The sequence below is a fragment of the Pleuronectes platessa genome, chromosome 1 (genome assembly GCF_947347685.1).
Source record: "Pleuronectes platessa chromosome 1, fPlePla1.1, whole genome shotgun sequence".
NCBI lineage: Eukaryota > Metazoa > Chordata > Actinopteri > Pleuronectiformes > Pleuronectidae > Pleuronectes > Pleuronectes platessa.
In genome coordinates, this window is record NC_070626.1 from 21817182 (window position 1) to 21830696 (window position 13515).

The following is a 13515-nucleotide window of genomic DNA, read 5'->3' on the forward strand; positions in this document are numbered from 1 at the left end:
ATTATCTGTAAGTGAGGGGAGTGGCATGTTCTGATAAACCTTTTAATTCACTTAGTTAATTGTTATAAAGAATTTTGGGTAACACTTCACTTTAACCTGCACTAACTAAGTATTTAGATCCTCTATTTGACCAGTGACTCTACTGGTGTGGAAACCAACACATGCATTAATTAAAAATATGTTAAAAGTCTAAAGCATTAAAGGGAGTGGGGCAAAAAACCCTTGGTGGTGATTGGCTGCTTGAGGGAGGGGACAGTAGATAGACCCTGATAAAAAGGTCATGGTCTCTTCAGACAAATCATCAATGCCCAGGAAGCTTCAGCAGACACACTCGATTGCTCCCACCCACACACATTTTACAGAAGTCAAAAGTTCCTTTTTCATTTCACAGTTAAACAGCAGGCCTCGCTTAATCCATTTTATCTGAGACGGCTGAAGGCCCTCGACGGTGGTGAAGGTCGACGCTCCCTGTGAGCGTTACAATAAGAGAGACGGAGACTTTTTTTTTTTTTTTTCGTTGAGTGAGAGGAAATTTTGAAACATTGTGCAATGGTGCCGCAAAAGTTTTGAAAGGTTGAGAGTGTTCTGCCAGCAAAGCGTCTTAGAGTCGGTCCATTGGAGAAGAGGTCTCCATGTTGCATCCATACAGAATGGAGAGCTATCTCATCCCACCTGTAAGTATGCTTTATTTTATTTATAGGCCTTTCGAAACTCTCCGGTGACTTTTAACATCTCAGGCTCAAAGCAACGCCTGTGTTATTTTGAAAGGAAGACAAAAATGAAAACACGTTTGATATTCAAGAGGATGGACAATATTCATTTTTCAGTACATGACTTTTTTGAGTCTACTTCACTTTGAATACAGGATACAAAGTGTGAGCCTTTTATACTGAGATCACCGTGAAAATGAAACTCAAACGTTCTGGAGAGTTTCACAACGGCAGTGGCAAGAAAAAAGATCATTATAACAAATGTTGTTGAAGCCTCATCTCAGTTTTAAAACACTGCTAAGATGTTTCAAAGAATCTTCAAACTTTGTATATTTTGTATACTGTGAGACGATGTTAATATTTTTCCAAATTAGCTGAGTATCAATATTTCACATCAGGGCTGATGTGTGCCGTCTGAAGTATATACAGCAGTAAAAGATTTTCATTTTAATGTTATTTTGTGTCTGAAAATGTATAATGTATTTTGTTTATTTGCTTTTGCAGCATCCAGAAGATATGTATGACCCAGAGATCTACAGACCTCAAATCACGGAATATTATACTCCATATGTCCTTGATACTGATATCCAGGCAGGTGAGTTTTACTTCACCATTTTTGTCTCATTTTTTATCAAGTCAAACCGTCACTTGTTTGTTTAATTGCTGACATTAGATTTAAAACACTAGGAAACAGAAGCAAATGATAACGATTGTGAGGGCGAATGTTAATTACATCAACTAGATCCTCTAAAATGAATCTTGTATTCAACCCGGTGCTCCAATCTTTTTTATTTTCATTTCTTATAGTCATCTCTCTTTTTATTCTTCAAATCCACCACCATGGCCTGATGTGGTGACAGTAACTTTTCTGTTGTACTGTACATAAAAAGGCTGCAGTGCGGGCAGCTGGAGCGCACCACATCAGGGTGGATGGAACACAGGAAACAGATGCAATTTCTTTTGGCTGCTTCAACTACAGACATAGAACGACTTTTGCCCCAAGGGGTTTTTATTGATACAAGAGAGGTGCTTTACTTTCTCTGGTAATCAACTGTTTTGAATATTGCACCAAAACAACCTCAATGGGAGGAGTGTTAGAGCATAAGATGTGCTGCTGAGAAGGCTCCAGTTGTAGTTGTGATAAATGCGTCTTGAAATCAAGATGAGGCTGCGTGACAAGACTTTTATTTACCAGTGCATTTTGGATTAGTTTTTTCATGTGAAGTGTTCGCCTCTGTCTGGCTCCACTCTTTTTCGGTAGTTAAACCTAAAACATAGAAAATAACGGGTTAAACATTGATTAATTTCCTTTTTAAAAGATTAAAAACAATAAGAGGGAAAAAATCAAAGACGATGCGAAAAAGTGCAAATTCAAAGTCAGCGGCTGCGGCAAAACCGCTAGTGTGGCAACAAACAGGAAAGAGCTTCATGCTGAATGGTCCATTATTATCCTCCACATGTAATTTCAGATAATGCCAACTCAAGCACTATGAGTTAACAGCTCAGTGTCAAGTGCTGTCTCACACTTTTAGACGTCTTATCACAAATATAAAGATTCATCGGTCGGTTAATTTAATCATTCTTTACACAAGAAATCAACAAATATTTTATAAGGGATTCTTCCTGAGCTCTTTATTTGAGGTACAAGTTGCAATCGAAAACAAACCAGTGGTGTACCATCCAACAGCCTGTGGCCTTGTGTCGTTTCTCACTTTTCTCACTTTAGATCAGTGGGACTACCACCCTCACCCTCACGTGCACCCAGCCGAATTTGAAAACCTCCAAGAAGCCAACTTCACAGAACTGCAGAGCGTGCAGGCTCACCACCCGCCCGGCCTGATACGTCACGACGCCATAAGATACGACCCAGAAGGCCTGCTTGATCCAAATCTTGGGGCACATGCACATGCACATGTGTTACAGCAACAGGTGAGTCCATCGGGCACCCATAAAATATCCTATGATTCAGTTTGTACAACGTGGTGTCCTCGCTCACTGTTAATTTGAATATGTAAATTACTAATCAGACTCGAGGGTCTCAGTATTTTTTGGTGCTAAAGGAGACAAGATAAAAACAACGATTCCTGGTTACATGATGTTATAAGACTGAAACACATGCTAATGGATATTGTTGAGTCTCTTAATCCTCAAATCTACTTCAGATTCACAGCAAAGTGAAAACTCAGCATAATTCACAGTGGAGTTTCAAATCAGAAGGACATTTAGAGTAAGTGGCCTTTTAGGGTCCTCTGACAAAAATCAGGAAGTGAATCTTTTGAGTTACAAGAAAATCTTTAGTTTATACATTTTTCTTCTTCTCTTTTTATTTCAGTTTGTAGTATATATATATATTTATATAAATAAACACGGCCCTGAGTCTCAACTTAACTTACTGAGCTTACAGAGCAGAGATGGTTTTAGACAACAATTCAAATCTCTTCCGATACATTTACCATTTGTTGAGTCGTGTTGTGAAGACCAGAAGTGCTTAATAGGACAAAAGGAATGATCATTTTTTTATATAGCACAATCTGACTCAAGATAATAAATGTTAAAGTGCTTCACATATTTAAAAGAAAAATATCCATGTGCTTATTTTAATGATCTTTTAATTATTAATTATATTAAATTCCAGACAAAAGTAAAGCTGGCCACATAAACACTTCCTCTGTTCATAATATACTTTATTTAAGTATATAAATAATTCACTGGTGACCATGGCACATAAAATACATGTCATGCAGTAAAAAGCAAACAAATTCATATTTTTTTTAAATACTTGAAATAACTAATAGAAAATAATACTTTACATATACAAAAAAATTATAAATTTCATGTAATCTATCCTTTTAGCACTACTTGCAGGTGAACCTCAATACTATCACTAACATTACTAATGACTGTCATTGTAAATGATTCATTGATTTATAAAACGAATTGCATTTCCATGGAAATACAGAAAACTTTATTTTTCATACGCCTGGTTTCAGGGTAAATGCAGAGACACATTGACAAAATAAATAAGTTTAAACTTGTAAATTTGTTGTTTGATTCCCTCACAAGGCCACAAAGCATGTGTGCTTTTAGATCTCATGACACACGTCACATTTCACTAGCGAACACGTGAAACATTGGCTGCTACTTTTTAATGCAAGCAAAATGTGTTTGAGTGTGGAAAGAAGGTGCTGATGCATCTAAATGCATGAAGCGTGTTGAGGGAAAATGATGTGAAAACCACAATTCACACAGTGTGTTCACAATGTAGCTTTCCACCAGGCACTGTGTTTTTATAAAGGATGTTATAACGATGTTTAACTGCTGCCCACCCAGACACACATCTACTAATACAGATCACACAGATCCACAGCTCATGCAGATTGAGCTGTGTGCTATGTTCGATGTTAGGAATATTGGACTATAATATACCAGCAGCGGCATTTAAATTCAATAAATACAATGAATTATTTTTTCTTCTTCTTCCTCATCTTCTTATTAACTTACTACTGTGGCAGTATTGTGTAACTATTAAAATACCATATAGACTTGACAACGAAATACAACGTATACAATATAAGTAACACTTTTAAACTCTAAATTATATTATTTCAAACATTTAATAATCAATAATGTATCATCAAATATTAAGATTTAAGACTTTTTAGAGAAGTAACCCTGACTCTGTGTTGAAGGTTGCATTCTTCCCTCGGACTGTGTATCCGCCGCACGTGTCCCAGCGCAGCTCTGACGACGAAGACCACGGAGGACGCAGTCCCCCGCTGGAGGTGTCTGATGAAGAGTGTCTGAGGGATCGAGTTCCTTATGTCATACCAGGAGAGCTGGGTAAGGACCCGACTCACAGGGCATGTCATATTATCTTTATGTATGTGTGTGTGGGGGGTAAGCAGTTAACACTGACACTTTAAGACACAGCAACTGTGCAGGCCATGTGGAGTCTCTCAGTCAACCAGGTCATGGTATATGGAGACAGGCTAAGTCACTGGACTTGTTTTATATGGTTGAACCTCAAGAAGTAGAAGCAGGTCCAATTGCTGCCTTGCTCATATTGTCAACATGTGGTTGTGCTGCAACAATGCTGCATTCGTCGTCTCTCTGATTCCACGACTCCTCCCACTAGGGGGTGAGATGTGTCTTTTGATATTTAATAATTGTGAGTGGACACTAATGGTTTCCATCCACCATGCAAAGAATGAGAGCTGTTCTTTTCTGGGTTACAGGCCAGAGTTTGTCTTATTTGGGGTGGGGGGAGGTTGGGTATTGACTCACGTCAGCTTTATGTTCTGCTGACAGCTTACAACGCAGTTTTAGGACGAGCTATTTGTTGCACAACTGCTTTTACACGGTGGTGACACATCCTCAACACAATGTCGCGTCGTGGTTTTTGTCTCCAAAGCTGGATTTTTACATCGGGTTGTGGGAATAATGCAGGTTGTTGGTCCGCACGGTTTAGAGTCACCAAGTTTTACTGCAGAAATGTGTCAGCAATTTGTTTGTTGAGCAGATGTCGTGTCCAGCACATCAGGACTCACTGTTTCACAGTCCAACGTAGTCCCCTGTGTCAGAGGACCTTCTGTGACCTAAACCCTACAGCTCTATGATTCTATGAACTGAATTTGACAAGAATACATTTAAAATGTCATCCCTCCCCAGGTCTGCTAGAATGAATGTTACAGAATTTCAGACCTTTTCTTATCTTCTAAATTCATGTGTAAACGAATTTGTGCACAACCAAATTATTAATACACAGAATTCTCTGATCTCTCCAAAAGGAAATAAAAAGAAGATCCGTTTGTACCAGTTCCTGCTGGATCTTTTAAGGAATGGCGATATGAAGGACAGTATCTGGTGGGTGGACAGAGACAAAGGGACATTCCAGTTTTCCTCCAAACACAAAGAGGCTCTGGCTCACCGCTGGGGAATCCAGAAGGGCAACCGCAAGAAAATGACCTACCAGAAGATGGCTCGAGCTCTGCGCAACTATGGCAAAACCGGAGAGGTGAAAAAGATCAAGAAGAAGCTCACGTACCAGTTCAGCGATGAGATCCTGGGGAGGGGGCACCAGGAGAGAAAAACATACATGTAGGAAGCAGGGAAAAGTCCGGGTGGGGTCATTAGAAGTAGTCACTGGTCTTAGATGCTTAAATAACCTTGTTCTTCTGGAAAAAACTCTAGGATTTTGTGAATAGAACCAATCCTGCTGTACAGAGGAATCAATCCCCTGAAAATACTGGGTTATGCAGCATGAAACTGTGGAATAGAAAGACATAACAGAGACCACTTGCCTTAAGTATCCGATGTTCTGATTTCCCTCAGATTCATCCTGAAATATTCAAAGCCTGAACTCTGACCCCTGCCCACTACTTCCAGGTGGTGGCAGCAGGCTGCTTCGTAGAGCAGCAGTCTCCATGTGGTGGCCAAAGTTGTAACTGCAAGTCATGTGACGCAAGGGTTCAGAGGGAAGGTTTTCCATAGAGTCTTGTAAAGAAATATACAATGAACAGCATTAAAAGAATGAAAAGAATTACTGAGCAGCATAAACTTTCAGCCATTTTCTGAATATCAGTATTGAAATCATTACACTCAGATACAGTCAGTGAGTCTATAATAATGATAATAATAATAATAAACTTTATGCACCTTTAAAAACCAAGTTTACAAAGTGCTTTAACCGCAAATCAAAAAAGCTAAAACAAGAGAATTAACAATCGGCTTATCGAATATTTGACAAAAAAGCCAGACAACAACGTTGAGGTAGTCGAAAGCAAAGTACTGTGTGTGTAAGACGATGTCACATAAAACTGTGATCACATGGTGACAATTAAAAAAAAAAAGATGATAAAAAGGTGACGTCACATTAAAGTAAGTCTATAAAACTTTTAAGAAGTGATTGTCACTGATTCTGTGAGCTTAATATATTTTATCAAAATTGTATCAGTGATATATTGTAAAACTCTGTAAAATGCAATAAAATTCAGAAACAACACAAACATCCACCAAACTGGCCAACATCTCTTTACACAAGTTTTAAATGAAGGCAGGATTCATTTCAGAGCTGTTTATCATCGCATTAGAATGTATTTGCAACTGGCAACTGAGTTTACATATCAAATGCCACCGACTGCAGCTGTGAGAGTAAAGGCACAAACACATGAGCGTCATAGTTTTGCCCACAGGAAGCATACAAAACTTTTTTAGCAGACAGTACGTGCAGCATGTGCTGGCTGAACAAGTTTCATTGAAATGAAAAGGCCGCACTTTGAAATACGTTTAATATATCCAAGGTGTCAAAACCACCACTGGCCAACGTGATCATCTACAGTGACAGGTTCAAAACTCTGGTAAATTATCCTTCTTTTTTTTTTAGTTTAATTCGATTTTTTTGATGCAAAAATAAAAGTTAGTTGAGAGTTAGGGACGTATGTTTATTGGCTTTACAAAGACTGAGAAAGTGTCACGGTAAATATGAAGCTTTGTCCAGCAGGGGGTTATCTTAGCATTCCATTGAGAAACAGGAAGTAGTTGGAACCTGCTTCCAGGCAGGTAATAACATTTTTCCTTCTATCTTGTCTTACCCGTCTAAAGCTCAGTGATAAACTCATATTATCTAATCTGGACAGAAATCTAAACACAACAGTTTGTGGAGTCACGTCATGGCCTGTTTGTTGTCCAGTGACTTCCTGTAGTCTGATTGTGAGGGTTTCAGAGACCAAGTTCATATTAAATCTCTATACAATAAATGATATGATACATTTCTAAACCTGTGGTATCCATCTTCTTATCTAACTCTTTACATTCAAGTGGATAACCTTTTATAACCGACTGCTCTTTAATAACTATAATTAATAGTGTACAGTCGGGGGAAGAGAGAAAAAGGGGTGTTCCATTTTAACTGCAAGTCACTGTTATGTCCTGTATGCATTTTTAAATGTATATACACACATTTATCGGTGCATAATATATCTTGGAAATGTTTCTTTGCACATTTTCAAAATTAAATCCAATGCTTTAATGATGAGTAAGGTCCAGGAGGGTCCGAGCCTTCTGCCTTTGATGTTCGTATCACCTCATTTCTTAAGTTCTCTTTAATTATCGGTAAAACCACTGTTTGTACATATTTCAATTTCCATTTCATATTTAAAACAAGAGGGAGACACCAATATGTCATTAATGAGATGGAATGTTCACTGTGATTATATTATTGTAACGCTTTGTGTTTTGCTTGTAGACAAAATAAATGGTTCATCTGTGTATTTTAACATTTTTAGTGACAAGATCTCACAACGGAGTTTAGGCCCAAAAAGGAGAAGACGTAGAAGTAAAGATCCTATCGGGTTGTTTGGTGTGAGATGCACCGAAGAGGTCGCTCACCTGTCATTACAGCTATGAAGATAAGTGAACGATGAGGAACTATGAGGTTAATACGTGCCGGGGTAGGTGAAGTGGCTTGTCACTCAGCTCTCACATGTATCGGCCTCTGTGGCCGGACACACTGCAGACACCAGCTCTCTGAACTCACACCTCTGCTGTTCTCACATTAACCATCTGTTCCAGCATGACATGCAGTTTTGAATCTGTTTTTTCTTTGTGTTTCATATCATACTTTGACTCAAACAGCTTGATTGTGTAGCTGTCATTATCACACATGTCAGAGCGACAGATTCCTATCAGGGGACATAGAGCATGTGTTCCAGTAGATCTCTAAAGGCTTGAGAGTTTAATTTGATCGTGTCATGATAATAAAAGTTTTTGAATTGTTTAAAAGCAGCTTTCACAGTTTGTTTGATTCAGCATTTTCCAAAACAGCGAAGTTTAGCCTCTGAATTGTCAAAGACAAACGGAGTCGTATGAACTGGTTTAACCCTCCCCACGTTAAACAGATAACTATTCAACAGATTTCACTTTTACAGATGAAATGTATTTGTATCAAACCTTCAAAATTAAATCATATTCAGGAATAAAGAGTAATAACTTGCTCAAAAGTACCGTGCAGTGTGTAAGTATATAAATATATATATATATATATATATATATACAACAGCACCTGGTGTCCCAAGACTCAACAGCTCCTCTCAATGGTGAAGGTGTAAACGATACCCCTAACTATAGCTGAGTAATAGAATAGAATGGAATGAGCACTGCATAACAACAACAACAACAATAATAACAATAATAGGCCATTAATAATAATCATAATCATAATGTTAAAGTATTTATATTATTGGCACTTTCCATTGTATAAAATGCAGTTAAATGTGCTTTACATGAAAAGGGTACTTAGAATATAACGTATATAAACAGTTAAGTGTTTTAGAACAGTGACATTTTAACTAAAAAGTTTTGAGATAAAAAAAAAGAAAAAGACATGCGCTGTTGAAATTGATATTGAAATTTCAAAATGTAGAAAAACATTTTATTAAAGTTAAATCAAATCAATATATTAAAAATGTCTTTGATGAACCTATAATTTATTTGGTTATTGGTCTGCAAATGTAAGAGATTTCCTGAAGACCTCGTCCATCAAGGGATAATCCGTCGCCTCTGGCACCAGACCAGCTGAGGTTCTCTTCATTCCAACCTCTGCAGGATTCACTCTCAGATTTATAGGGTGACGGAGGGATGTGACGAGAACAAACAAACTTCTTTTTTGGATCCAAGCTTCTAAATTTAACTGCTGCCTTACATCCTCTCCCCGCCCTCTCGAGTCCTGTCACTCAGCCGAGGTGTTGGAGGAGAGGATGGTTGAAATATAGCCCGAGAGGTCAGACATTACTGGCGGCGGGGTGGGGAGGAGGGGGGGCGCCGCTGCTGTGGGATGAACTTTGATGAGTGGGTGGTTGTTGCTTTTTCGGACATTGTGTTGGGCCTGGGGAAAAAAATAAAAGTAGATGCCTGAGCGATGGGATGGCTCATGAAAGGAGGGGAGGCTGGCAGCACTATTAAAGGCAGAGGGGCTGAGAGAGAGAGCAGACTGAGCAGGACGAGTGAGTCACGCTGTGGAGGAGAGGAGATCATTCAGGATGCCGGAGCCAGTCAAAAAAAACGGTCAGTGACGATTCAACCACTTTTGAAAATGAATCAACTTCCAGTGAGTTGTGTAAAGATGTCAACTTTGGGATATTAGCACATTCTTATTGAAACATCGTCTTCATCTGGGGAACGTAGACAAATCTTGATCTTTCATCTACACTGCAGGAGAATGACACTAAATAATATTTCTTTGTCCTGTAAGAAAGAAGAAAATATTTGACAGCGCCTCTCACTTGAACCACTCACTTCAGATCGCTTCCTTGTTTTCATGATAAACTGTTTTGCACTGCGTCACGTGTCTTTATTTAGTTTTACTTAATCGTGTAATAACAGTGATCTCTTCGTCCCATAATAATAACAAATCGATTATCAGCTTTTACTCAAATTTTATTTAAGATAAATAAACATCATGAAATCCCTTAAACATCAATATAAATAGTAATTATAAAGTGTATTGAAATTGAGAGGTGGGTAAAACTGATGATTGTAGCTCACAGTAAGGTCATGATGAAGTGGCAGTAAAAGTACAAAACCTTTAATTTGAATGTATCTATGGCTTAACTTCGTAACATTAGGAACCAGTAGCTGGAGCAATTATCCATCCTTAGTACAAAGCCCCTCTGACCGTGTCACGACCCCACGTCACACACGGTCCTGGTGGAAACATCGTCCCATGTGAAATCCACACGCTCACATTTCCAGCATCACTGCATTCACAAAATGCATCACTGATCCAAAAATGCCCGACAGGATTCCAACCTGACAAATGGCTTTCCACAGTTTTTTTTTATTCCCCTCCTGTCTTCAGTGGAAAGCGGTTCTGTGTGTGTGTGTGTGTGTGTGTGTGTGTGTGGAGTGAGGATGTGTCTGGTGTCAGATGACACAGAGCAGCGCCACACGGCTGCTAAGACTTTTAGTGTCAAGGATTTGTTGAGGACAATAACAGTTATGATTGTCTTGAGCCTGAAGCATTATTACCAATTATAATTAACACCAGTGGAATCAACAGAATGTTTGAAAGTTGTTTTCACTTTTTGAGCCACAGTAAATAGGAACTTTATATAAAGAAAAAGTAAATTAACTTGGTTTATTCTGGAGCACATTTTTACTTTTATTTCATTTCAAAAACTCAACTTAAACATAAATATGACTATTAAGAATAACAAAATCAAAGGGGAACAAATTACAATCATACAATAATTCAAACAAAACCACAGCCATAAATCCTCATAAATATTGATAGTAAAGTTAATATGTGTTAATGTTGTGACCTATAAATATAAATTGTGTCAGTGACTCAGAAACATGCCAGACAGTCTGTATCATTGTCTCTTTTGTTTTGACCTTCAGCTTAGATAAACAGCATAAAGGCTATAGGCAATTATTTTATGAGTCAGCTAATAAAAGTTTATGTTGATATTAGCTTTTACTTTAACCTACAAACAATATTGCGATTGAATTTTTACATAAACCTTAGTAAACAGAGTAGTCGAGAGTAAACTAGTTACATCATTGTTGTGAGCAAATGGTGAATAACTTCAATAGTCAATTATGTGTCAGCTCATTTACTATCCATTTGAAATTCAGATGAAACAATGATGGATAGGATCTCATTCAGGAATCCAAAACAAGGAATGGTGAGATTTTAAAATAGAGCGGAGGATTCATTTTGACTTTGGTCAAAGTCAGGTAAAAGGTGAAGCGACATGAATAATCGACAAGATGACCGGAGATGTCGTGACACACTGAGGGCACGTCGTTCTTTTTGAGCCTCCACAGTCACTAAAATAGAGTCGACTTAATCCCTCCGCTGTGATACCTGCGCCCCTGCTGCAGCTGAAGCCTGCCAGCCTCATTTATTAGTCCAGTACATATGTAACCTATATTTAAACTCATAGGCTCATCTTGCAGCATGTGGAGATTGGTTATTTTTATTGCGTGGTTTTGCAATGCCCTGCATAACTGCTCAGGCCTCCACCTGTGAGTAACATGCATCTGAATTCTGCTCACACATGTCTAATAGTTCCAAACTTATATGGTGTTACTGTTTAAGACGTGTCTGCTATAGGAGCTATTTTTAAATCCTTGTTCCAGAATTACAATGAACAATTCAAAAAAAAAAGGAAAGTTGACAGATGTTTTACACAATGAGTGATAAAACACAAGATGAATAGTTTGACAGATTGTCCACAGACACCTTGTCATGCTTTATTTTGTTTGTTAATTCGTTTTTTGCTATTTATGTATGTTTTACTGAAGTCTTTTAGTATTTCCATATCATACCAACACTGTGTATATGTATGACAGCCAAATGTTTGTTTTGGGAAGAATTCAGAGAAGGTCAATTCACTGGTTTTCACTCAGCTCCTACCAGTGAGCTGAGGATTGTACAACACTGTCATTGTTCCACATGAGCGGCTTCACTCAGCTCAGGAGCTTTATCTTTAGTTAAAATGAGGATTTGCAGGGTCAGTTGCAGATTTATTTACCGCCACCCCTCTGGTGAAATGTAAGGAATTTTTCCGAGTGAACCCAAGTGAGAACGCATCAGGAAAAATTCTCAGCGACTGTTGTGAACACATCAGACCCAGACAGTCTCCTGCTGAGCTCTTCATATGCGAAAGTCAAACTCAGGAAAATGTTTGTACCCAATTTTCTGGGCATTTTAAGGAATTTATATCTAAAGGCTTTTAAGACATATGTTTTATTGCAATGTCTTATAAAGCTCTGTATGCGTTTTTTGGGCAAGTTTAGATTTTTAAATGGTGAAAACTTCTGATATGACGTTCCGATGAAACAAAATCCTCATAAACGCAGGGTTAGGGTTAGGGCTTTGTTATCTCACTTGACGAAAACACTTTAAAACCTACTTCTCATCAAGGTTTTTGCTAACAACAAAATATGTGGTAAGAAGAAAAGGGGCTAACTTCTATTTTGAAATCCACCCTCCCTCTTCAGTTTCAGCATTTGCCAAGAAACCAAAGACTCAGGCGGCAGAGGAGGGCTCCTCCGTGCTGTTTGAAGCAGAAACCGAGAAGTCTGACGCTAAAGTAAAATGGCAGTGCAACTCAAAGGACATCTCAAGCAGCGACAAATTTGTGATCACAGCCGACGGAAAAAAGCACTCCCTCACTATGAAAGAAATAACCAAGGAGGACGCCAATGTCTATGCAGTGATTGCTGGGGGGTCAAAGGTCAAGTTTGACCTGAAGGTCACATCAAAGCCAGGTGGGGACTTTGATGCGGCAGCTGTGGGTGTGCTCGCTCACCTACAGGCTGTATAATCCACACTGAGCACAGAGTGAAACTGAGCACTCAATGCGGAAATGAATATTTGATGCACTGCATGAACTTGATGTTTCTGCACATGAACTCACACACGCTGCACCGTCTGACAGCTGCTCCACTCCGAGTTCCTGAAACAGCCTCCTGTCTGTCTTTGAGAAACACTCCTACTTTTATTCCCTTTCTTTCCGAGAGTTAAATGAGAAGATCGATACCACGTGATACCACTGGGGAGTGTAAAGCTACAGTCAGGAGACAACTAGCTCACCTTAGCATAGAGACTGCAAATAGGGGTTAAACTGCGAGCCTGGCTAGGTCCAGCGGTGGTAAAAAAAAAACATAGTAGCACTGTAGGGGAGAGCGGGGTAATGTGGGACATTTTTTACATTTGCTCACCTTTAGACGAGCTAAAATGATATATATGAGTAAAATTTACACATTTCCCATTAATTCAGGATTCCTTTCTCTTTTTTCT

General features: G+C 38.6%; 2 protein-coding genes across 2 annotated transcripts in view; both read left to right on the forward strand.

Annotated features, from left to right (window-relative positions):
* Positions 1-289: 289 nt before the first annotated feature.
* Positions 290-6611, forward strand: spi1b (Spi-1 proto-oncogene b). Its single transcript, XM_053423694.1, has 5 exons — positions 290-674; positions 1215-1305; positions 2437-2639; positions 4400-4550; positions 5498-6611. Exons 1-5 carry the CDS (start codon positions 633-635, stop codon positions 5809-5811), a joined length of 801 nt encoding a protein of 266 aa, XP_053279669.1. The 5' UTR covers positions 290-632; the 3' UTR covers positions 5812-6611.
* Positions 6612-9524: 2913 nt separating this feature from the next.
* Positions 9525-13515, forward strand: part of mybpc3 (myosin binding protein C3) — a 30192-nt gene continuing 26201 nt past the window's right edge. The window contains exons 1-2 of the mRNA XM_053426343.1: positions 9525-9770; positions 12714-12983. Of these exons, the coding sequence (XP_053282318.1) occupies positions 9746-9770; positions 12714-12983 (295 nt within the window). The 5' untranslated portion in view covers positions 9525-9745. The remainder of the gene's footprint in view (positions 9771-12713; positions 12984-13515) is intronic.

What these genes read in the sequence shown, in the direction of transcription:
- spi1b (XM_053423694.1), top strand. Translation starts at nt 633, where the DNA reads ATGTTGCATCCATACAGAATGGAGAGCTATCTCATCCCACCT. An exon ending in AGAGCTATCTCATCCCACCT is followed by an intron (nt 675 to 1,214) that starts GTAAGTATGCTT and finishes TTGCTTTTGCAG; the next exon opens with CATCCAGAAGATATGTATGA. An exon ending in TGATACTGATATCCAGGCAG is followed by an intron (nt 1,306 to 2,436) that starts GTGAGTTTTACT and finishes TTCTCACTTTAG; the next exon opens with ATCAGTGGGACTACCACCCT.